This window comes from Papio anubis, unplaced genomic scaffold, assembly GCF_008728515.1.
Source record: "Papio anubis isolate 15944 unplaced genomic scaffold, Panubis1.0 scaffold97, whole genome shotgun sequence".
Lineage (NCBI taxonomy): Eukaryota > Metazoa > Chordata > Mammalia > Primates > Cercopithecidae > Papio > Papio anubis.
In genome coordinates this window covers 126,466-152,425 of record NW_022169952.1, presented here as the reverse complement: position 1 = coordinate 152,425, position 25,960 = coordinate 126,466, and the positions used below count along the sequence as shown (strand labels likewise).

General features: G+C 42.7%; 1 protein-coding gene across 2 annotated transcripts in view; it reads left to right on the top strand.

Annotated features, from left to right (window-relative positions):
* Window positions 1–19,285, top strand: part of LOC103881346 (putative zinc finger protein 56) — a 33,054-nt gene extending 13,769 nt beyond the window's left edge. Inside the window, exons 3-4 of one of the 2 annotated variants that reach the window (XM_017954697.3) lie at window positions 13,364–13,535; window positions 19,062–19,285. In XM_017954697.3, coding sequence (XP_017810186.1) covers window positions 13,364–13,488 — 125 coding nt within the window. In that variant the 3' untranslated portion in view covers window positions 13,489–13,535; window positions 19,062–19,285. The remainder of the gene's footprint in view (window positions 1–13,363; window positions 13,536–19,061) is intronic. The other variant, XR_001899013.3, reaches the window with a different exon arrangement.
* Window positions 19,286–25,960: the final 6,675 nt, after the last annotated feature.

Here is a 25,960-nt window from a genome sequence, read left to right as displayed (position 1 = left end):
AGGTCAGCCAGGAGTCCCCTTAGAATGTTTGAGGTCAACCAGGAGTCCCCTAAGATAGCCTAAGGTCTGCCAGGAGTCTTGCTTTTTAGAATGCTTGGTTTTGGTTAGATGTCTCTCCCCTTAGAATGCCTGATGTTGGCCAGGTATCTCTCCCATTAGAATGTTTCAGGTTAGCCAGGTGTCTCCCCAGTTAGAATGCCTGAGATAGGCCAGGAGTCTCTCCCCTTAGAAGGCCTAAGGTCAGCCCAGAGTCCCCTTAAAAAGCCTGAAATCGGCCAGGAGTCTTTCCTCTTAAAATGCCTGAGGTTGGCCAGGTGTTTCTCCACTTAGAATGAATGAGGTCAGCCATGTGTCTCTCCCCTTAGAAGGCCTAAGATCAGCCAGGAATCTCTCCTCATAGAATGCCTGAGGTCGGCCAAAAGTCTCTCATCTTAGAAAACCTGAGGTCATCCAGGACTCCCCTTAGAATGCCTGAGCATGGCCAGTAGTCCATTTAGAAAACCTGAGGTCGGTCAGGAGTTTCTGTTCTTAGAATCCTTTAGGTTGGGCAGGTGTCTCTTCCCTTAGAATGAATGTATAAACCAGGTGTCTCCTCCGTTAGAATTAATACGTTCATCCAGATGAATCTCCCATTAGAATGAAAGAGGTCAGCCAGGTGTTTACACCGTGGAATGCCTGAAGCTGTCCAGGAGTCTCTAACCTTAAAATGCTGCAGGTTGGCCAGGAGTCCCCTTAGAATGCCAGAGGCCAGCTATGAGTCTCTCCCCTTAGAATGCCTGAGGTCAGCCAGGTGTCTCTCACCTAAGAAAGAATGACATTGGTCAGGTGTCACTCTTCTTCAAATGAATAATTTGTTCGAGGTGTCTCTCCGTTTAGAATGCCTGAAGTTGGTCGAAAGTCTCTCCCCTTTGAAAGGCCGAGGTCTATGAGTCTCCTTATAATCCTGAGATTGGCCAGGGGTCTTTTTTCTTAGAAAGACTGAGGTCGGCCAGGAGTCTCCTTTTAAAATGTTTGAGGTCATCCAGGTGACTCCTCTTGGAATGCCTGAGGTCATCCAGGTGTGTCTCCCCTTATAATGTCTGTGGTCAGCCAAGTGTCTCTCCCCTTAGAATGAATGAGGTTGGCCATATGTCTTACCCCTTAGAATGCCTAAGGTCGGCCAGGGGTCTCTCCCATTAGAATGCCCTAAGTTGGCCAGTAGTCTGTCTCCTTAGAAAGGCTCAGGTCGGCCAGGAGTCACCTTAGAATGGCTGAGGTTGACCAGGAGTCTCCCTTAGAATGTCTGAGGTCAGCCAGGTGTCTTTCCCATTGGAATTCCTAAGGTCGTCGAGATCACTCGAATTAGGATGCATAAGGTCGGGCAGGTCACTCTCCCCTTAGAATAAATTAGGTCGGCCAGGTGTGTCTCCTGTCAGAATGCCTGAGGTCAGCCAGGTGTCTCTCTCCTTAGAATGCCTGGGGACAACAAGGAGTCTCTGCCCTTAGAATGCCTAAGGTTGGCCATTTTTATCTCCATTAGAAAGCCTGAGGTTGACCAGTAGTCTTTAGATTGCTTGAGGTTGGCAAGGAGTCTCTCCCCTTAAAATGATGTCGGCCAGTTGTCTCTCTTGTTAGAACTCCTGAGGTCATTCAGGTGTCTCTCACATTAGAATGCCTGAGGTCATCCAGTGTCCCTCCCATTAGAATGCCTTAGGTCAATCAGCTGTTTCTCTGGCTAGAATAAATGTGATCATTTAGGTGTCTTTTCCATTAGAATGAGTGAGTTTGACCAGGTGTGTCTCCCCATACAATGCCCGAGGTTGGCCAGAAATCTCTCCCCTTAAAATCCCTGAGGTTGACCAAGATTCTCTCCCCTTAGGATGCCTGAGGTTGGCAAGGAGTCTCTCCCCCTTAGAATGCCTGAAGTCAGCCAGGAGTCTCTCACCTTAGAATGCCTGAGGTCAGCAAGGTTCTCTCCCTTTAGAATGCCTGAGGTCATCCAGATATCTCTCCCATTAGAATGCCTGAGGTCGGCCCGGTGTCTCTCTCGTTAGCAAGCCTGAGGTCGACCAAGTGTCTCTTCTTTTGAAATGAATGAGGTCAGCTAGGTGTCTCTCCCCTTAGAATGCCTGAGGTCAGCCAGGAGTCTGTTTCCTTTGCATGCCTGATGTTGGCCAGGAGTCACTCCCCTTAGAAAGCCTGAGGCCAGCCAGGTGCCTCTCTCCTTACAATGCCTGGCTTCAGCCAGGTGTAGTGTCTCTCCCCTTACAATGTCTGAATTCAGCCAGGTGTTTCTCCACTTACAATGTCCGAGTTTGACCAACAGTCCTTTCCCCTTACAATGCCTGAGGTTCACCAGGTGTATCTCGTATTACATAACCTGAGGTCTCTCCCATTACAATAATTGGGGTCCGCCATGTGTCTCTCCCCTTACCATGCCCTAGCCCAGCCTAGGTGTCTCCCATTAGAATGCCTGAGGTCGGCCAGGTGTCTCTCTCCTTTGAATGCCTGAGGTTCACCAGGTGTCCCTCCCTGTAGAATGCCTGAGATTGGCCAGGTTTCTCTCGCCTTACTTTGCCTGACTTCAGCCAGGTGTCTCCTCGCTTATGATGCCTGAATTTGAGCAGCAGTCTCTCTCCTTGCAATGCCTGAGGTCGACCAGCAGTCTCCACCCTTACAATGTCTGAGGTCTTTCAGGTGTCTCTCCCCTTACATTGCCTGAGGATGGCCAGGTGACTCTCCACTTTCGATGTCTGAGTTACACCACGTGTCTCTCCCCTTACAATGTCTGAGGTCCACCAGGTTTCTCCCCTTAGAATGCCTCAGCTTGGCCAGGTGTCTCTCCCCTTAGAGTGCCTCAGCTTGGCCAGGTGTCTCTTCTCTTACAATGAGTGAGGACTGCCAGGTGTCTCTCCCCTTACAATGCCTGAGGTCAGCCAGGTGTCTGTCTCCTTAGAATACCTCAGGTAGGCCAGGTGTCTGTCCCCTTACAATACCTGAGGTCAGCCTGATGTCTCTTTTCTTAGAATACCTGAGGTTCGCCAGCTATCTCTCCCCTCATAGTGCCTGAGTTCAGTCAGGTGTCTCACCCCTTATAATGCCCGAGTTTAACAAGCAGTCTCTCCTCTTACAATGTCCGAAATCGACCAGCAGTCACCACTCTTAAAATGTCTGAGGTCCTTCAAGTGTCTCTCCCCTTACATTACCTGAGGGTGGCCAAGTGTCTCTCCCTTTACAATGCCTGGGGTCTGCAGTGCGTCCCTTTTCTTAAAATGCCTGAGATCTACCAGATGTCTCTGCCCTTAGAATGCCTGAGTTCAGCCAGGTGTCTCACCCCTTAGAATGCCTGAGGTCATTCAGATGTGTCTCCCTCTAGAATATCTGAGGTCAGCTAGGTATCTCTCCCCTTAGAATGCCTGAGGTCAGCCGATTGTCAGTCTCCTTACAATGACTTAGGTCTGCCAGTTGTTTCTCCTTTTACAATGCCTGAAGTTGGCTAGATGTGTCTGCTCTTATAATAACTGAGATCTGCCAGGTGTCTCTCCCCTTATAATGCCTGAGGTCCGCCAGGTGTCTCTGCTGTTACAATACCAGAGGTCTGCCAGATGTCTCTCTCCTTATAATACCTGAGGTCCACTAGGTGTCTCTGCTCTTATAATACCTGAGATTCCAAAGATGTCTCTTTCCTTACAATGCCTGAATTCTGCCACCGACCTCTTCCCTAAGAATGCCTAAGATCGGACAAGGGTCTGTCCCCTAGAATGCCTGAACTCAGCCAGGTGTCTCTCCCGATAGAATGACTGAGGACAGCCAGATGGCTCTCCCCTTACAATGCCTGAGGTCAGCCAGGCTTCTCTCACCTTTGAATGCCTGAGGTCAGCCAGGTGTCTCTCCCCATACCATCCCTGAGGCCCACTGAGTGTCTCTTCCCTTGCAATGCTGGATGTCGGGCATGTGTCTCTCCCCTTAGAATGCCTGAGGTTGACCAGAAGTCTCTCACCTTACAATGCCTGAAGTTGAACAGAAGCCTCTACTCTTGCAATGCTGAGGTCAGCCAGATGTCTCTCTCCTTAGAATGCCTGAGTGAGATCAGGTGTCTCTCACTTTACAATGACTGGGGTCCACCAGTTATCTCTTTGCTTAGAATACCTGAGGTCAGCGAGTTGTCTCTCCCTTTAGAATGCCTGTGGTTTGCCAGATGTCTTTCCCTTTAGAATTGCTTAAATCTGCCAGGTGTTTCTCTCCTTAAAACGCCTGAGGTCGGCGAGGTATCTCTCCCCTTACAATTCCTGAGGTCAACCAGAAGTCTCTACACTTACAATGCTGAGATCTGCCAGGTGTCTGCCCCCTAAAAACGCCTGAGTTCTGCCATGTGTCTCTCCCCTTAGAATGCTTGAGATCCAGCAGGTGTCTCTCCCCTTAGAATGTCTGAGGTCTGACAGATGTCTCTCCCCTCAAAATGCCTGAGGTCTGCCAGGTATCTCTCCCCTTAAAAAAAACCCGAGATTGGACAGGTGTTTCTCCCTTTAGAATGCATGAGGTTGGCATGTGTCTCTCACCTTACAATGCCCAAGTTAAGCCAGGTTTCTTCCACCTTACAGGGCCTTAGGTCGACCAGTAGTCTCTCCCCCACAGTGCCTGAAGTCGACCAGCAGTATCTACTTTTACAGTGCCTGAGGTCCACGAGGTGTCTCTCCACTTATAATGCCTAAGGTCCACCAGGTGTCTCTCCTTATAAAATACCTGCGCTCGGCCTGGAGTCTCTCCCCTTAGAAAGCCTGATATCGGCTGGGAGTCCCCTTTGAATGCCTGAAGTAGACAAGAAGTCCAGTTAGAAAGCCTTAGGTCATCCAGGAGACTCTCCCTTTACAATGTCTGAGGTCCACCAGGTGTCTCTACCCTTAGAATGCCTGAAGTCAGCCAGGTGTCTCTCCTTTTAGAATGAATAAGGTCATTCAGATGTCTCTCCCCTTAGACTGCATGAGGTCATCCAGGTGTCTGTCTTGTTAGAATGCCTGAGGCTGGCCATGTGTCTCTCCCCTTAGAATGCCTGGGGTCAGTCAGGTCTGTGTCCCTTTAGAATGTCTCAGGTTGGCCAGGTGTCTCTTCAATTAGAAAGCCTGAGCTCAGCCAGGAGTCTCTCCCCTTAAGAATGCCTGAGATCAACCAAGAGTCTCTCCTTTAGAATGAATGACATCAGCCAGGTTTCTCTCCTCTCAGAATGCCTCTGGTCCGGCTGGTGTATCTCTGGTTACAATGAATGAGGTTGGCCAGGTGTCTCTCCTGTTAGAATGCTGAGGTTGGTCACTTGTCTCCCCCTTTCGAATGCCTGAGGTCAGATAAAAGACTCTACACTTATAATGCGTGAGGTTGACCAAGAGTCGCTCTCTTCATAATACCTGAGGTCGGCCAGGTGTCTCTCCCTCTAGAATGCCTGAGGTCGGGCAGGAGACTCACCCATTAGAATGCCTGAGATGGGATAGATATCTCTTCTCAGAATGCATGAGGTCGACAAGTATTCTCTCTCGTTAGAATAAATGAGGTCAGCCAGGTGTCTCTCCAGTGAAAACGCTTGAGGGCCACCAGGTGTCTTTCCCCTCAGAATACCTGAGGTTGGCCCAGTGTCTCTCCACTCAGAATGACAAAGGTGGGTGGGGAGACTCTCCCCTCAGACTGCCTGAGGTGGGGCAGGAGTTTCTTCCCTTAGAATGCCTGAGGTCAGCCAGGTGTCTCTCCTGTTAGAATGCTTGAGGTAAGCCAGGTATCTCTTCCATCAAGATGCATGAGGTTGGCCAGGTGTCTCTCTTTAGAATGCCTCAACTCGGCCATTAGAATGAATGAGTTTGGTCACGCATGTCTCCCGTTAGAATGCCTGAGGACAGTCAGGTGTCTTTCCCCTCAGAATACCTGACGTTGTCCAGTAGTCTCTCCCGTTAGAAACAATGAGTTCAGTCAAGTGTCTCTACCCTTAGAATGCTTGAGGTCGGCCAGATGTCTCTCCCGTTTGAATGCCTGAGGTCAGCCAGGAGTCTCTCCCCTTAGAATGCCTGAGGATGGCCAGAAGACTCTCCCCATAGAATGCCTGATATTGGCCAGGAGTCTCTCCCATTAAAGTGCCCGAGTTCATCCAGGTGTCTCTTTCCTTACAATGCCTGAGGCTGGTCAGGTGTCTCTCCCCTTAGAATGCCTGAATAAGGCCAGGAGACTCTCCTCATATAATGCCTGAAGTCGACCAGGAGTCTCTCCCATTGGAATGCCCGAGACAGCTCAGCCAGAGCTGTCTCTCCTGTTAGAATAAATAAGGTCAAGGCCAGGCGCGGTGACTGATGCCTGTAATCCCAGCACTTTGTGAGGCTAAGGTAGGTGGATCACGAGGTCCGGAGATTGAGACCATGCTGGCTAACATGGTCTAAAGACTTTAGTCTAAAGTCTTTAACCCTGTCTCTACTAAAAATACAAAAAATTATTTGGGAGTGGTGGCATACACCTGTAGTCCAAGTAGCTGAGGTAGGCCCTTGGGAGAGACTCCTGAGAATTACTTGAACCTGGGAAACAGAGGTGGCAGTGAGCTGAGATCACTGAACTCCAGCCTGGGCGACAGAGCAGGAATCTGTCTCAAAAAAAAAAAAAAAAAAAAAAAAAAAATGCTTGGGGTTGCTCAGATGTCTCTGTCATTAGACTGACTAGGGTCTGCCAGGAGTCTCACCCATCAGAATGTCTAGGCTTGCCCAGGTGTCTCTACAGTTAGACTGCCTGGGATCAGCCAGGAGTCTCTCCCATTAGAATGCATAAGGTCAGCTGGGAGCCTCTCTCATTAGAATGACTGGGGTCACCCAGGTGTCTCTATCATTACACTGCCTCATGTTCACCAAAAGTCTTTCCCATTAGAATGCCTGGGGTTGCCCACATGTCTCTATCATTAGAATGCCTGTGGTCTGCCAGGAGTCTCTCTCGTTGGACTGTTTGGCATTGCCCAGGTGGCTCTATAATTACACTGCCTGTGGTCTGCTGGTAGTCTCTTCCATTAGAATGTTTGGTGTCATCCAGGTGTCTCTGTCATAAAATTCCCTGGGTTTGGCCAGGAGTTTCTCCCATTACAATGCCTGGGGTCGCCCAGGTGTCTTTATAATTAGAATACCTGGGGTTGCCCAGGTATTCTCTTTTATTTGACTGCCTGGAATCGGCCAGGAGTCTCTGCCATTAGAATGCTTGGGGTTGGCCAGGAGTCTCTCCCATTAGAATGCCTGGGGTCGCCCAGATGTATATACCATTAGGTTGCCTGGGGTCAGCCAGGAGTCTCTCCCATTAGAATGCCTGCGGTCGCCCAGATGTATATACCGTTAGGTTGTCTGGGGTCGACCAGGAATCTCTCCCATTAGAATGCATGTAATCCTCCAGATGTCTCTATCATTATACTGCCTGGGGTCAGCAAGGAGTCTCTCCCATTAGAATGCCTGGGTTTGTCCAGACGTCTCTTTTATTAGAGTGCCTGGGGTCAGCTAGGAATCTCTCACTTTAGAATGCCTGCGGTCGCCTAGGTGTCTCGACCATTAGACTGCCCAGTGTCAGCCAGAAGTCTCTGCCTTTAGAATGGCTGTGTGTGCCCAGTTGTCTTTATCATTAGAATGCCTGGGCCCAGCCAGGAGTCTCTCACTTTAGAATGCCTGTGGTCGCCCAGGTATCTCTATTCTCAGATGCCTGGGGTTGCCCAGGTATGTCTTTCATTAGAATGTCAGGGGTTGGCCAGTAATCCCTCACATTAGAATGCCAGGGGTTGCCCAGGTGTATCTATCATTGCACTGTTTGTGGTTGACCAGGAGTGTCTCCCACTGGAATGCCTGGGGTCTCCCAATGTCTCTATCATTAGACTGCCTGTGGTCCAGCAGGAGTCTCTCCCATTAGAATACCTGGGGTTGCCCAGGTATTCTCTTTTATTTGACTGCCTGGAATCAGGCATTCCCATTAGAATGCCTGATGTCACCCAGGTTTATTATTAGACTGTCTGAGATTGGCCAGTAGTCTCTCCCATTAGAATGCCAAGGGTGACTCAGATATAATATCTCTATTATTACACTGCCTGTGATTGGCCAGGAGTCTCTTCCATTAAAATTCTTGCTGTCTCACAGGTGTCTCTATCATTAGAATGCCTGGGGTCATCCTGGTGTCTCTCCCATTAGAATGCCTATGGTCGCCCTCGTGTCTCTATCATTAGAATGACTGGGATCAGCCAGGAGTCTTTCCCATTAGAATGTCTGGGCTCAGCCAGGTGTCTCTATCATTAGAGTGCCTGGGTTCAGCCAGGATTCTCTCCCATTAAAATGTCTGGAGTTGCCCAGGTGCCTCTATCATTACACTGTTTGGAGTCAGCCCAGAGTCTCTCCCATTAGAATACCTGTGGATGCCCAGGTATCTTTATCATTAGACTGCCTGGGGTCGGTCAGGAGTCTGTCCCATTAGAATGTCTGTGGTTGCCCAGGTGTCTCTATCATTTTAATGCCTGGGTTTGGCCAGGAGTCTCTCCCTTGTAATGGCTAGTGTCACTGGGTCTCTATCATTAGATGGCCTGGGGTCAGCCAGGAGTCTCTATCGTTAGAATGCCTATGGTCGTCCAGGTATTTCTATTATTACACTGCCTTGGGTTGGCCAGGAGTCTCTCCCATTAGAATGTTTGCTGTCACCCAGGTGTCTTTGTTATTGGAATGCCTGGGGGCATGTAGGATTCCCACCCATTAGAATGCCTGGGGTGGCCCAGGTGTCTTTATCATTACACTGCCTGGGGCTGGCCAGGGGTCTTTCTCATTAGAATGCCTGCAGTTGCCCCGGTGTCTGGATCATTATTAGACTGCCTGGGGTCAGCCAGAAGTCTCTCCTATTAGAATGCCTGGGGTCTCCCAGTTGTCTCTATCATTAGACTGCCTGCGGTAGCACAGGTGTCTCTATCGTTGGAATGCCTGGGTCGGCCAGGAGTCACTCCTGTTGGAATTCCTGGGGTTGTTCATATGCCTGTATCATTACACTGCTTGGGGTCAGTGTAATGAGGTTGGCCAGGAGCCTCTCCCATTAGAATACCTGGGGTTGCCCAGGTGTCTCTATCAGTAGAATGCCTGGGTTTGGCACGGTATCTCTTCCATTAGAATGCCTGGGGTCGTCCAGGAGTTTCTCCCATTAGAATGCCTGAACTCACCCAGCTGTTTCTATCATTACAGTGCCTGGGATCAGTCAGATTTCTTTCCCTTTAGAATGCCTGTGGTTGCCCTGGTGTCCCAATTATTGCACTTTCTGGGGTCATCCAAGAGTCTCTCCCATTAGAATGCCTGCAGTCACTCAGGTGTCTCTGTCATTAGAATGCCTGGGATTGGCCAGAATCCCCCCACCCCCCCCCCCCCCCCTTATAATGCTTGGTTTCGCCCAGGCATCTCTGTAATTACACTGCCTGTGTTTGGTCAGGAATCTCTCCTATTAAAATGCCTGGGGTTGTCCTGGTGTCTGTCATTAGACTGCCTGGGATCAGCCAGGAGTCTCTCTCAGTAGAATGCCTGCAATTGCCCAGGTGTCTGTGTCATTAAAATGCCTTGGATAGGAAAGGAGTCTCTCCCATTAGAATGCCTGTGGCTGCCCAAGTATCTCTATCAGTACACTGCCTGGGGTCGGCCAGGAGTCTCTCCCATTAGAATGTCTTGGGTCACCCATGTGTCTCTATCAGTACACTGCCTGGGTTCCACCAGGAGTCTCATTTATTAGAACTCCCAGGGTCGTCTAGATGTCTCTACCATTAGACTCCCTGGGGTTGGTCAGAAATCTCTCCCATTAGAATGCCTGGCATCGCCCAGATATCTTTATTATTAGACTGCCCAGGTTCCACCTGGAGTCTCTCCCATTAGAATGTGTGGGGTTGCCCAGCTGTCTTAATCAGTAGAATGTCTGGGGTCATCCAGGAGCCTCTCCTGTTAGAATGTCTGCAGTCGCCCAGGTGTTTCTATCTTTAGAATCCCTGGAGTCAGCCAGGAGTGTTTGTCATTAGAATGCCTAGGTTCACCCAAGTTTCTCTCCCATTAGCATGCCTGGGGTCGCCCAGGAGTCCCTACCATTAGAATGCCTGTGATCGCCCAAGTGTCTTTATTAGAATACCTGGGGTCAGACAGAAGTCTCTCCCATTAGAATGCCTGGGGTTGCTGAGGTGTCTCTATCATTAGAATGCCTAGGGTCGGCCAGGAGTCTGCCCAATTAGAATGCCTATGGTCGCCCAGGTGTCTCTATCATTAGACTGCCTGGGGTCGGCCTTGAGTCTTTCCCATTAGAATGCATGGGGTCACTGTGTGCCTCTATCTTTAGACTGTCTGGGGTCGGCCAGGAGTTTCTTCCATTAAAATGCCTGGGGTCAGCTGGGATTTTCTCCTATTAGAATGCCTGGGGTCGCCCAGGTGTCTCTATCATTAGACTGCCTAGGTTCTGTCAGGAGTCTCTCTTATTAAAATACCTGGGGTCACCCAGGTGTCTCTATCATTAGAATGCCTCGGGTCTGCTGGGACTCTCTCCCATCAGAATGCCTGGGGTTGCCCAGCTGTCTTTATCATTAGTCTGCCTGGGGTTGGCCAGGAGTCTCTTTCATTAGAATGCCTGTTGTTGTCGAGGTGTCTCTATCTTTAGACGGCCTGACTTTGCCCAAGTGTCTATCATTAGAATGCCTGGGGTTGCCCCAGTGTCTCTATTATTAAAATGCACGGGGTTGACCAAGAGTCTCTCCCATTAGAATGTCTGTGGTCTCCGAGGTGTCTCTATCATTAGACTGCCTGAAGACAAACAGGAGTTTCTTCATTAGAATGCCTGTGTTCGCCCAGGTATCTATCATTAGACTGCCTTGGGTCAGCCTGGAGTCTCTCCCATTAGAATCCTTGGGGTCTCCTTGGTGTCTCTATTATTAGACTGCCTGGGGTCGGCCAGAAGTCTCTCTGATTAGAATGCCTGGAGTCAGCCAGGTGTAACTATCATTATAATACCTGGTGTCAGCTGAAAGTTTCTCCCATTAGAATGCCTAGGATCACTCAGGTTTCTCTATCATTAGTATGCCTAGGGTCGGCTGGGAGTCTCTCCAGTTAGAATGCCTGGGGTCACTCAGGTGTCTCTCTCATTAGACTGCCTGGGTTCGGCTGGGAGACTGTGTTATTAGAGTGCCTGGGGTCCCCTAGGTGTCTTCATTATTAGACTGGCTGGAATCAGCTGGGACTGTCTCCCATTAGAATGCCTGGAGTCGCTCAGGTGTCTCTATCATTAGGATGCATGGGGTCTGCTGGGAGTCTCTACAATTAGAGTGCCTGGGGTTGCCCAGATCTCTCTATAATTAGGCTACCTGGGGATGACCAAGAATCTCTCCCATTAGACTACCTGGGATCACTCAGGTGTCTCCACCCTTAGGCTGCCTGAGGTCTGCCAGGAGTCTCTCCTATTAGAATGCCTGTGGTCCACCAGGTGTCTCTCAAATTAGAATGCCTGAGGTCACCTAGGTGTCCCTATAATTAGATGGCATTGGGTCGGACAGGGGTCTCTCCCATTAGAATGCCTGAAGTCGCCCAGTATTCTCTATCATTAGACTGCCTGGGATTGGTCTGGAGGCTCTCCCATTAGAATGCCTGTGGTTAGCTCAGAGTCTCTTCCATTAGAATGCCTGGGGTCGCCCAGGTGTCTCTATCATTAGAATGCCTGTGGTCACCCAGGAGTTTCTTCCATTAGAATGCCTTGGGTTGCCTTGTTCTCTATATCATCAGAATGGCTGGGGTCGCCCAGGTGTCTCTCTCATTAGACTGTCTGGGGTCAGCAAAGAGTATCTCCCTTTAGAATGCCTGGAATCACCCAAAGGTCTCCATATTAGACAGCCTGGGGTTGACCTGGAGTCTCTCCCATGAAAATGCCAGCAGTCACCCAGGTGTCTCTATCATTAGACTGCGTGGGGTCAGCCATCACTCAGGTGTCTCTGGGATGTTTAGGGTCAGCCAAGAGTCTCATCTATTAGAATGCCTGGTAATGCCCACGTGTCTCTATAATTAAACTACCTGGGGTCAGCCAGGAATCTGTCCCATAAGAATGCCTGGGGATGCCCAGATGTCTCTATATTTAGACTATCTGTGTCTGCCGGGAGTCTCTCCTATCAGAATGCTTGGGATCCACCTGGTGTGTCTCAAATTAGAATACCTGGATTTGATCAGATGTCTCTATCCTTAAACTGCCTGTCGTCGACCTTGTGTATCTTCCATTTGAATGCCTGGGTTTAGCCGGGAGTACCTTTAATTAGAATGCCTGGGTTTGCAGTATTTTTCCTATCATTAGATGGCCTGTGGTTGGCCAGGAGTCTCTTCCATTAGAATGCCTGCTGTTGCCCAGGTGTCTCTATCATTAGAATGCCTAGGGTAGTAGAGGAGTTTCTTTCACTAGAATGTTGGGGTCTCCAGGATGTCACTATCTTTACACTGCCTGTGGTTGCCCAGGAGTCTCTGTCATTAGAATGCCTGGTGTTGCCCAGATGTCTCTATCATTGTGCTGCCCGGGGTTGGCAAGGAGTCTCTCCCATTAGAATGCCTGCAGTCGCCCAGGTGTCTCTATCATTAGAATGCCTGGGGTTGGCCAGGAGTCTCTTCCATTATCGCGCCTGAAGTCACCAGGTGTCTCTATCATTAGACTGCCTGGAGTTGACCATGAGTCTCTCCCATTAGAATGCCCGGGGTCGCCCCGGTGTCTCTCTTATTACACTGCCTTGGGTCAGCCAGGAGTCTCTTCCATGATACTACCTGTAGTCGCCCAGTTGTCTCTATCATTAGACTGCCTAGGGTCGACCAGGAGTCTCTCCCATAAGAATGCCTGAGGTCGCCCAGGTGTCTCAATCATTACACTCCTGGGGTCAGCCAGGAGTCTCTCCTATTAGAATGCCGGCTGTTGTTCTTGTGTCTTTATCATTAGAATGCCTTGGGTCATCCAGGAATCCTTCACATTAGAATACCAGGGGTCACCCAGGTGTCTCTATCATTAGATTGGGGTCTGCCAGTAGTATCTCAGTATCTCGAATAAAGGAATCTGTGTTTTTATTCACTAGATTGAAAACTTTTTTTTTTTTTTTTGTAGAAGCCTATACTGAAAAACGAATATCCCCCAATAAAAATTAGAAACAAGTTATATGTGAATATACTTTGTGATGTGTGAACTAATCTCACAGAGTTAAACCTGCGTTTTGATTCACCAGGTTGGAAATACTCTTTTTATATCATTTACAGAATCCAAAGAAGCCTATAGTGAAAAACCGAATATCCCGCGATAAAACTAGAAACAAGCTATCTGTGATAATCCTTGGTGATGTGTGGATGGATCTCAGTGTTAAACCTCTGTTTTGATTCAACAGATTGGAAGCACTCTTTTTGCAGTATCTACAAAGAGACAACTATGAGCCCATTGAAGCCTATAGTGAAAAACCAAATATCCTGTGATAAGTACCAGAAAAAATCTATCTGTGAAAATTCGCTGTGATGTGTGGATTCGTCTCATCGAGTGGAACCTGTGTTTTTATTGACTAGGTTGGAAACAGTTTTTGTAGAATCTATGAAGGGACATTTCTAAGCTCATTGAAGCCTATAGTGCAAAAACAGAGTGTCCCGTAACAAAAACTAGAAACAAGCTATTGTTTGTTTGTTTGAAATTGGTTGAAATTTCGTATTTCAAATATTGTTTGAAATTGATTTGTTAAGTATGGATTCATCTCACAGACAGGATGTTCTATTTTAATTCACGAGGTTGGAAACACTCTTTCTGTGGAATCGACAAAGGGACATTTCTGAGCCTTTGAGGCCCATAAGAGAAAATCAAATACTTACGATAAAAACTAGAAAAAAAGTCTGCGAAAATGCTTTGTGATGTAGTAGATTCATCTCACAAAATGAAATCTGTGTTTTGATTCACGAGGTTGGAAACACTGTTTTTGCAGAATCTATGAAAGGATATTTCTGAACCCATTGCAGCCTATAGTGAATAATAGAATATCCCACAATAAAAAGTAGAAACAAGCTATATGTGAAAATGCTTTGTGATGTGTGGATTCATCTGACAGGGTTAAACCTGTGGTTTGAGTCACCAAGTTGGAAACCCTCTGTTTGTACAATCTACAAAGGAACATTTCAGTGCCCATTGAAGCCTATATTAAGAAACAGAATATCCCATGATAAAAAATAAAGAACAAGCTATCTGTGAAAATGCTTAGTGATGTGTGTATTCCTCTCACAAAATGGAACCTGTGTTTTGATTTAACAGAATAAGAACTCTTTTTGTAGATTCTAAGGGATATTTCTGAGCTCATTGAAACCTATAGTGTAAAACCGAATATTCCGTGATAAAAACTAGAAACAAGCTATCTGTGAAAATGCTTTGTCATTTGTGGATTCATCTGACAGGGAAAAATCCTGATTCATCAGGTTGGTAACACCTTTTTTGTGGAATCTATAAGGAAACATTTCTGAGCACCTGGAAGCCTGTAGTGAAAAACCTAATATCCCACAATAAAAACTAGAAACAAGCTATCTGTAGAAATGCTGTCTGATATGCAGATTAATCTCACAGAGTGGAACCTGTGTTTTGATTCACCAGGTTGGAAATACTCTTTTTGTGGAATCTTTGAAGGGATATTTCTGAGCCCATTGAGATCCATAAGATAAAATCAAGTATCTCATGATAAAACTTAGACACAAGCTGAGAAAATGCTTTGTGATGTGTGGATTTATCTCACAGAAATGAATCTATGTTTTGATTCATCAGGTTGGAAACAATCTACTTATAGAACCTATGAAAGGACATTTCTGTGCCCATTGAGGCCCATAAGATACAATCAGCTATCCCTTGGTGAAAACTAGAAACAAGCTATCTGTGAAACTGCTTCATGATGTGTGACTTAATTTTGCAGAATGGGACCAGCGTTCTGATTTATCAGTTTGGTAACACTCTTTTTGGCGCATCTAAGAAGGAAAATTTCTGAACCCTTTGAGGCCCGTAAGATAAAATCTAAAATTCCGTGATCAAAACTAGAAACAAGCCATCTGTGAAAACACTTTGTAATGTGATGGGTTAATCTCACAGAGGGGAACCAGTGTTTTAATCAACAGACTGGAAACACTCTTTTTGTGGACTCTATGAAGGGATGTTTACGAGTCCATTGAAGCCTATAGTAAGAATCCAAATTTCCTGCCATAAAAACAACAAGCAAGCCAGCTATGAAAATGCTTTGTAATGTGTAGATTCATCTAACAGAGTTAAACTTGTATTTTGATTCACCAGGTAGAAAATGCTCTTTTTGCAGAATCTATGAAGGGACATTTCTGAGCCCAATGTGGCCTATAAGATAAAATGAAATATCAGACAATAAAAACTACAAACAAGCCATCTTGAAAATGCTTTGGGATATGTGCATTCATCTCACTGAATGGAATCTGTCTTTTGATTCACCATGTTGGAAATACTTTTTTTTAATAGAATCTATGAAGGGGCATTTCTGAGCCCTATAGTGAAAAAATGAATATCCTGCAATAAAAGCTAGACACAAGCTCTTTGTGAAAATTCTTTATGATGTGTGGATTCATCTCACAGAGTTAAACCTGTCTTTTGATTAACCAGGTAGGAAAAACACTTTTTGTAGAGTCTACACAGGGATTTTTTTTTAATCTTATTTAATTCTATCATGAAAAACCATGTATCCTGCAATAAAAACTAGAAACAAGCTATCTATGAAAATATTTTGTGATTTCTGTATTCATGTCACAGAATGCAACCTGTATTCTTATTCACCAGGTTGGAAAAACTCTTGATGTAGAATCTACGAAGAAATATTTCTGAGCCCTTTGAGTCCTATAGTGAAAACCTAATGTCCGGCGATAAAAACCAGAAACAAGATATCTGTGAAAATGCTTGGTGTCGTTTGCATTCATCTCACAGAATGGAACCTGCATTTTGATTCACCAGGTTGGGAATACTCTTGTATAATCTATGAAGAAACATTTCTGAGCCCATTGGAGCCTATACTAAAAAACCGAATATCCTGTGATAAAAACTAGAGAAAAACCATCTGCAAAAATGGTTTGTGATGTGTGAATTCATGTCACAGAATGAAAGCTGTGTTTTGATTCCCCAGTTTGGAAACCCTCTTTTTTGTAGAATCTGCAAAGGGATATTTCTGAGCCCTTTAAAGCCAATAGTGAAAAACTGAATATCCTGCAATAAAAACTAGAAACAGCCTACCTCTAAAACTACTTTGTCATGCATGGATTCATCTCACAGAGTTAAACCTATGTTTTGATTCACCAGGTTAAAAAGACTATGAAGAATCCACAAAGGGACATTTCTAAGCCCATTGGTTGCCTATTGTGAAAAACAAAGCCCACGAAAAAACATTGAAACAACCTATCTGTGAATATGCTTTGTGATGTTTGGATTTATTTCACAGAATGGAACCTGTGTTTTGATTCAACAGGATGGAAGTACTCTTTTTGTAGATTCTACGAAAGGGTATTTCTGAGCCCTTTGAAACCTATAGTGAAAACCAAAATATCCTGCAATAAAAACTAGAAACAAGCTATCTGTGAAAATGCTCTTTGATGTGTGGATTCATCTCAGAGAGGTGAACTTGTGTTTTGATTCACCAGGTTGGAAAAACTCTTTATGTGAAATCTATGAAGGGGCATTTCTGAGCCCATTGAAGCTTGTAGTAAAAAACCAAATATTCTGCTTTAAAACCTAGATACCCACTAACTGAAAATGCTTGGTGATGTGTGGATTCATCTCACAGAATGAAACCTGTGCTTTGATTCACCAGGTTGGAAACTTTTTTTTTTCCTTCAGAATCTATAAAGAGACATTTGGGAGCACATTGAAACCTACAATGTAAAACCGAATATCCTGTGATAGAAATTAGAAACAAGCAATCTGTGAAAATGGTTTGTGAAGTGTGGATTCTTATCACAGAATGAAACTTCTTTTTTTTTTCCAGATTCCGTCACAGATAGGAGTGCAGTGGCACGATCTCAGGTCGCTGTAACCTCCGCCTCATGGATTCAAGCAATTCTATGCCACAGCTTCCCGAGTAGCTGGGATTACAACCACCCACAACCACGCCCAGCTAATTTTTGTATTTTTAGTAGAGACAGGGTTTCACCATCTTGGCCAGGCTGGTCTTGAACTCCTGACCTCGTGATCCACCCGCCTCGGCCTCCCAAAGTGCTGGGATTATGGGCATGAGCCATTGCACCCAGCCGAAACTTTTGTTTTTATTCACAAGGTTGAAAACACTCTTTTGTAGAATGTAAGAAGTAACATTTCTGAGCCCATCGAGGCCTATTTGATAACATCAAATATGCTGTGATAAAAACTAGAAAAAATCTATCAGTGAAAATGCTTTGTGATGTGTGGGTTCATCTCACAGACTGGAAGCTCTGTTTTGATTCACCATGTTAAAAGCACTTTTTATGGAGTCGACAGAGGAACATTTCTGAGCCCACTGAAGCCCATTAGATAAAATCAAATACTGGTGATAAAAACTAAAAAAAAAAAGAAAAAACTATTGACGACAATGCTTTGTGATGTAGCGGATTCATCTCACAGAATGGAACCTATGTTTCAATTTACCAGGTTGGAAATATTCTTTTTATAGAATCTACAAAGGGACATTTCTGAGTCCGTTAAAGTGTGTAGTGAAAAACAGAATATGCTGCAATAAAAACTAGAAACAAGATACACGTGAAAATGCTTTGTGATGTATGGATTCATCTCACAGAGTTAAACCTGTGTTTTGATTCACAGATTGGAAATACTCTTTTTGTGGAATCTAGGAAGGGACATTTCAGAGCCCTTTGAAGCCTTTAATGAGAAACCAAATATCCCGTGATAAAAATTAGAAACAAGCTATTCGTGAAAATGCTATGTGATGTGTGGATTACTCTCACAGAATGGAACCAGTGTTTTGATTCAACAGGATGGAAACACTATTTTTGTAGAATCTAGTAACAGATATTTCTGAGTGCATCGAAGGCTATAGTGTAAAATCGAGTATCTTGTGATAACGACCAGAAACAAGCCATTTGCAAAAATTCTTTTTAATATGTGGATTCATCTCATAGAATTAAACCTATGGTTTGACTTACCAGATTGGAAACAGTTTTTTTTTTGTTTTGTTTTGTTTTGTTTTGTTTTAAAGAATTTATGAAGGGACATTTCTGAGCTCATTGAAGCCTATAGTGAATAACCGATCCCACGATAACAAAATTGAAACAAGCTATCTGAGAAAATGCTTTGTGATGTAGGGATTCATTTCACAGAATGGAACCTGTGTTTTAATTCAATGGGATGGAAACACTCTGTTAGTAGAATCTACGAAGAGATATTTCTGAGCCTATGTAAGCATATAGTGCAAAACCAAATATTTTGCGATAAAAATAGAAACAAGCTATCTGTGAAAATGCTCTGTGATGTGTCGGTTGATCTCACAGAGTTAAACCTGTGTTTTGATTCACCACGTTGGAAATACTCTTTTTGTATAATCTACGAATTGACATTTATAGGCCCATTGAAGCCTATAGTGAAAAAGCAAATATTCTGTGATAAAAACTAGAAACAAGCTATCTTCGAAAATGGTTTAAGAAGTGGGGATTATTCTCACAGAATGAAACCTGTATTTTTATTCACGAGGTTGGAAACACTCTTTTTGTAGAATCGACAAAGGGATATTTCTGAGCCCATTAAGGCCCATTACATAAAATTGAATATCCCGTGATAAAAACTAGAGACAAGGTATTGGTGAAAATGCTTTGTGATGTGTGTATTTATCTCACAGTCTAGAAGCCCTTTTTTGATTCACCAGGTTGTAACACTCTTTTTGTAGAATAGACAAAAAGACATTTCTGAACCTAAGACCTATAGATAAAATCAAATATCTGTGATAAAAAGTAGAAAAAAACTATCTGTGAAAATGCTTGGTGATGTAGTGGATTCATTTCTCAGAATGGAACCTGTGCTTTTATTCACCATGTTGGAAACTCTTTTTTTATTTTTTTTCTTTTTTTTTGCAGAATCTATGAAGAGACATTTGGGAGCACATTGAAGCCTACAGTGTAAACCGAATATCCTGTGAATATATGAGAAAATGCTTTGCAATGTGTGGATTTATATCAGAGTTAAATTTTTCATTTTATTCAACAGGTTGGTAACACTCATTTTCTGGAATCTATGAAGGAACATTTCTGAGCTCACTGAGGCCAACAGTGCAAAACCAAATATAGTGTGCTAAAAACTAGAAGCCAGCTACTTGTGAAAATGCTTTGTGATGTGTGGATTTATCTCAGAGAGTTACACTTTTATTTGGTTCAACAGATTGGAACCACACTTTTTGTAGAACTTACTAAGGGGCATTTCTGAGCTCATTAAGGCCTAAAGTGAAAAATAGAATGTCCCAAGATAAAACTAGAAATAAGGCCAAGTGTGGTGGCTCATGCTGGCAATCCTGCACTTTGGGAGGCTGAGGTGGGTGGATCACGAGGTCAGGAAATCTAAACCATCCTGGCTAACATGGTAAAACCCCTTCTCTACTAAAAAAAAAAAAAAAAAAAAAAAAAAATTAGCTGGGCATGGTGGTGGGTGCTTGTAGTCCCAGCTACTCGGGAGGCTGAGATAGGAGAATGGCATGAACCCAGGAGGCCAAGATCGTGCCACTGCACTCCAGCCTGGGTGAAAGAGCGAGACACTCTCAAAAAAAAACAAAAAACAAAAAATAAAAAACAAAAAAACTAGAAAGAAGCTGTCTGTGAAACTACATCACAAGTCATAAGGTTTGGATTCATCTCAAATAGTTAAACCTTTGTTTAGATTCAACAGGTTGGGTACAGTCTTTTTGTAGGATCTACATAGAAATATTTCTTAGCCCATTGAGAACTGTAGAGAGAAACAGAATATCCTGCAATAAAAACTCAGAACAAGCTATGTGAAAATGCTTGGACATGTGTGGATTCTTCTCACACAATTAAACCTTCCTTTTGATTCAACAGGATGGAAACACTCTTTTTGTGGACTCTATGAAGGGTATTTCTGAGCTTACTGAGGCCTGTAGTGAAAAATCAAATATCCCGTGATAAAAACTAGAAAAAAGTTATGTGTGAAAATGCTTTGCAACTTCTGGATTCATCTCACAGAGTTAAACTGTTGGTTTAATTCAAACAATTGGAAATGCTGTTTGGTAGAATCTACGGTGCAACATTTCTGAACCCATTGAGGCCTATAGTGAAAAACAATATCCTGCCTTAAAAACTGGAAACAATCTATCTGTATAAATTTTTTGCAATGTGTGGATTCATCTAACAGAATTAAATCTTTGTTTTGATTTAACAAGTTGGAAACCCTTTTTGTACAATGTATGAAGGGACATTTCTGAGCCCCTTGAGGCCAACAGTAAAACAAACAAAGAAAACAAATATCTTCCATAAAACTAAAAACAAGCTGTGAAAATGCTTTGTGATATGGGGATTTATTTCACTGAATGAAACCTGTGTTTTGATTCACCAGGGTGGAAACACCATTTTTGTGGAATATACGAGAGGAAATTTCAAAGCACATTGAGGCCGGTAGTGAAAAACCGAATATCCTGTAATATATACTGGAAACATGTTATGTTTAAAAATGCTTTGCGATTTCTGGATTCATCTCATAAAGCTAAACCTTTGTTTTGATTCAAACAGTTGGAAACACTTTTGTAAGATCTATGAAGGGACATTTCTGAACCTACTGAGGCCTATAATGAAAAACCGAATATTTCACCTTAAAAAGTGGAAACAAGCTATCTGTAAAATTGCTTTGCAATGTAGAGGTTAATCTCACAAAGATACAGCTTCCTTTTGATTCAACAGGTTGGAAGCAATCTTTTTGTAAAATCTACAAGGGGACATTTCTGAGCCCATTGAGCCCTCCATTGAAAAACCAAACATACTGTGAAAAAACTAGAAACAAGCTACCTATCAAAATGATTTTCAATGTGTGGATTTATCTCAGAGAGTTATACCATTGTTTTGATTCAACTGGTTGGAAACATCCTTTTCATAGAATCTGAAAAGGGACATTTCTGAGCATTTTGAGGTCTAATGTGAATAACAATATCCTGCGATAAAAACTAGAAGCATCCTATCTTTGAAAATGCTTTACAAGGTGTGGATTCATCTCACAGAGTTAAATCTTTCTTTTGATTCAGCTGGTTGGGTATACTTTTTATGTGGAATCTACAAAAGTGTATTTCTTAGCCCATTGAGTACCATAGTGAAAAACTGAATATCCCAAGATAAAAACTGGAAACAAGTTTGTGTGAAAATGCTTTGCAATATTTGGATTTATCTCACAGAATTAAACCTTTGTTTGATTTAATAGTTTGGAAACACTGTTTTTGTAGAATCTACAAAGGGACATTTCCTAGCCCAGTGAGGCCAATAGAAACAAACTGCATATCCAACAATAAATACTAGAAACAAGCTACCTGTGAAAATACTTTCCAATGTAAGGATTCATCTCACTGAGTTAAATCTTACTTTTGATTGAAAAGGTTGGAAACACTTTTTTTTTTTTTTTTTAGTAGAACCTATGACAGAATATTTTTTATTTCATTGAGGCCTATAGTGAAACACTGAATATCCTGCAGTAAAAACTAGAAACAAGCTATATGTGACAATGCTTTGTGATGTGTGAATTCATCTTACAGAGTTAAACCTGTGTTTTGATTCACCAGATTGGAAATACTCTTTTTGTAGAAGCTAAGAAGTTATATTTCTGAGAAAATTGAGGCCAATAATGAAAAATCAAATATCCTGCTATAAAAACAAAAATAAGTTATCTGTGAAATACTTTGCAATTTGTGGATTTGTCTAAAAGAGGTAAAGCTTTCTTTTGACTCACCAGGTTGGAAACACTCTTTTTGTGGAGTATATGAAGGGACATTTCTGAGCCCATTGAGGCCTATAGTGAAAAACTGAATATCCCACTTTAAAAACTAGAAACAGGCCAGGTGCAGTGGCTCAAGCCTGTAATCCCAGCACTTTGGGAGGCCGAGGCGGGTGGATCACGAGATCAGGAGATCGAGACCATCCTGGCTAATATGGTGAAACCCCGTCTCTACTAAAAATACAAAAAACTAGCCGGGCGTGGTGGCAGGCGCCTGTAGTCCAAGCTACTCGGAGGCTGAGGCGGGAGAATGGCGTGAACCCGGGAGGTGGAGTTTGCAGTGAGCCGAGATCGTGCCACTGCACTCCAGCCTGGGCAACACAACAAGACTCCGTCTCAAAAAAAAAAAAAATGAAACTAGAAACAACCTATCTGTGAAAATACTTTGTAATGTGTGGGTTCATCACAGCAAATGGAACCTGTGTTCCATTTGAAAAAACCTGGTGAATCAAAACACAGGTTCAAAGCACTCTTTTTGTAGAATCTACAAAGGAACATTTCTGAGCCCATTGATGCTTTGTGATGTGTTGATTCATCTCAGAGACTGAAACCTTCGTTTTGTTTCAACAAGTTGGGAAAACTCTTTTTGTAGAACCTGCAAATGGCCGTTTTTGAGCCCATTGAGCCCTATATTGAAAAATCGAATATTCCATGATAAAAACTACAAACAAGGTATCTGAGAAAATGCTTTGTATATGTGAATTCATTACAACGAATGGAACCTATATTTTGATTCACCAGGCTGGAAACACTTCTGTTGTAGATTCTTTGAAGACACATTTCTGAGCAAATTGAAGCCTATAGTAAAAAAAAAAAAAAAAACTCAAATCCCACAATAAAAACTAGACACAAACTATTTTTTAAATCCTTTGTGATATGGAAATTCATGTCACAGAGTTCAATGGTTAATGTGATTCAAAATGTTAAAAACACTTTTTTGCAGAATCTATGTAGGGGTGTATCTAAGCCCATGGAAGACTACAGTAAAAACAGAATTTCCCACAATAAAATATAGAATCAAGCTATCTGTGGAAATGCTTTGTGATTCATGTGTTTTTCCTCACTTTCTTTTGATTCAACAAGTCGAAAACAACCTTGCAGAATCTACAAAGAAACATTTCTGAGTCTATTGAGGCCTATAGTGAACAGCTGAATATTTTGTGATTAAAAACTAGAAACAAGCTATCTGTGAAAATGCTTTGCAATGGCTGGATTCTATTAACCTAGTTAAACAATGCCTTGCAGTGTGTGGATTCATCTCACATAGTTAAAACTTTGTTTTGATTCAACAAGTTGGAAACACTCTTTTCATAGAATCTACAAAGGGACATTTTCTAGCCCACTGAGCACAATGGAAGAAAAAAAAAAATCCCATGATAAAAACTAGAAACAAGCTATCTGTGAAAATACTTTGCGATGTGGGGATTCATCTCACTGAGTTAAACCTTTCTTTTCATTCAACACATTGGAAACACTTTTTTGTAGAATCTATGAAGGGACATTTCTTATTTCATTGAGGCCTATAGTGAAAAACTGAATATCCTGCGATAAAAACTAGAAACAACCTATCTATAAAAATGCTTCTTGATGTGTGGAGTAGTCTCAAAGAGTTAAAGCTCTGTTTTGTTTCAGCAGGCAGAAATACTCTTTTTGTGCGATCTACAAAGAGAGATTCCTGAGCCCATTGAGACCTATAATGAAGAAACAAGTATCCCGTGATAAAATCCAGAAACACGCTCTCTGAGAAAATGCTTTGTGATGTGTGGATTCATCTCATAGAGTTAAACCTTTATTTTGATTCCCCATGTAGTAAACACTCTTTTTGTAGAATCTACAAAGGGATATTTCTAAGCCCATCTAGGCATATAGTGTAAAACCAAATATTTTGTGATAAAAAACTAGAAACAAGCTATCTGTGAAAATACTTTGTGATGTGTGGATTTCCCTCACAGAATGGAATGTGTTTTGGTTTACCAGGTTCGAAAGATTCTTTTTTGTATGATCTATGAAGGGACATTTCTGAGCCACTTGAAGCAAAATGTAAAACCACATATCCAATGATAAAATCTAGAAACAAACTATCTGTGAAAATTCTCTGTGTTGTGTGGATTTACCTGACAGAGATGAACCTGTATTTTGATTTCCAGGGTCTAAAAAGTTTTTTAAAAAAAATCTTTCATAGTACACTTCCAAGCACATTAAAACCTATAGTGAAAAACCGAATATAACTTGATAATATCTAGAAACAATCTGTCTGTTAAAATGCATGGTGATGTGCATATTCATCTCAGAGAATGGAACCTTTGTTTTCATTCAACAGGTTGGAAATACGCTTTCTTTAGAAATTAAGAAGGGACATTTCTGAGCCCATTGAGGCCTATATTAAATAACGGACTGTCCTGAGACAAAAACTAGAAACAAGCTCTCTGGGAAAATGCTTTGTGATTTGTGTATTCATTTCACAGAGTTAAAGCTTTTTTTGATTCAACAGGTTGGAAGTACTCTTTTTGTAGAATGTATGAAGGGACATTTCTTAGCTCATGTAGACCTATAGGGGAAAACAGAATATGCTGCGATAAAAACTATAAACAAGCTATCTCTGAAAATGCTTTATGACTTGTGGGTTAATCTCCCAGAGTTAAACCCTTGATTTGATTCAACAGATTGGGTACACTTTTTTTTTGTAGAATCTAGGTAGAAATATTTCTGACCCCATTGAGGCCTATTGTGAAAACCGAATATCCTGCAATAAAACTAGAAACAAGCTCTCTGTGAAAATGCTTTGTGATGTGTAGATTTATCTCACAGAGTTAAAACTTTGTTTTTATTCAACAGATTGGAAACACTCTTTGTAGAGTCTACGAAGGGACATTTCTGAGCCCATTGAGCCCTGTAGTAAAAAATTGAATATTCTGTGTTAAAACCTTTTAAAATGTATCTGTAAAAATCCTTTGTAATGTGTGGATTCCTCAAACTGAATGGAACCTGAGTTTTGATTCACCTGTTTGGAAATGCTGGTTTTGTAAAATTTACAGAGGGACATTTCTGAGGCCACTGAGGGCTATTGTATAAAAACAGTAGTCCATGATAAAACCTAAAACAAAGCTATCTGTTACAATTCTTTGTGTTGTCTGGATTCATCTCATAGAATTAAACGTTTGTTTTGATTCACCACGTTGGAAAAACTCTTTTGAGAATCTTTGAAAAGACATTTCTGAGCTCTTTGAGGCCAATAGTGAAAAAACAAATGTTTCATGTTAAATGTTAGAAACGAGCTATCTGTGAAAACACTTTGCAATGTGTGGATTCATGTCACAAAGTTAAACCTTTCTTTTGATTCAACAGGTTGGAAATAGGATTTTGGTAGAATTTCTGAAGGGACATTTCTGAGTCCATTGAGGCCCACAGTAAAAAACCGAATGTCCCGCGATAAAAACTATAAAGAAGCTATTTGGGGAAAATACTTTATGATGTGTTTATTTATCTCACCCAGTAGAACCTCTGCATTGATCCATGAGGCTGGAAACACACTTTTTATAGAATGAAGGAACAGACACTTCTGAGCCCATTTAGCCCTGTAGTGAAAAACTGAATTATCACGCAATAAATACTAGAAACAAGCTATGTGTGAAAATGCTTTGCAACACTCTTTTGGTAGAATGTATGAAGGGACACTTGAGAGCCCATTAGGGCCTTTGGTGAAAAACTTAGTATTTCCAGGTAAAAACTAAAAAGAACCTGTCTGTGAAACTGCTGTGTGATGTGTGGATTCAACCAAAAAAGTTAAATCCTTCTTCAGATTAAGCAGGTTGGAAGCACTGTTTTTATAGAATCTGCAAAGAAAGACTTTGGAGCCCGTGGAGACCGATTGTACAAAACCAAACTCTCCCGATATAAATTAAAAGTTAAACATGTCTTTTGATTCAGCAGGTTCAAAGCATTCTTCTTCTGGAATCTGCAAAGGAGTACTTAGGAGCCCATGGAGGCCTATGAT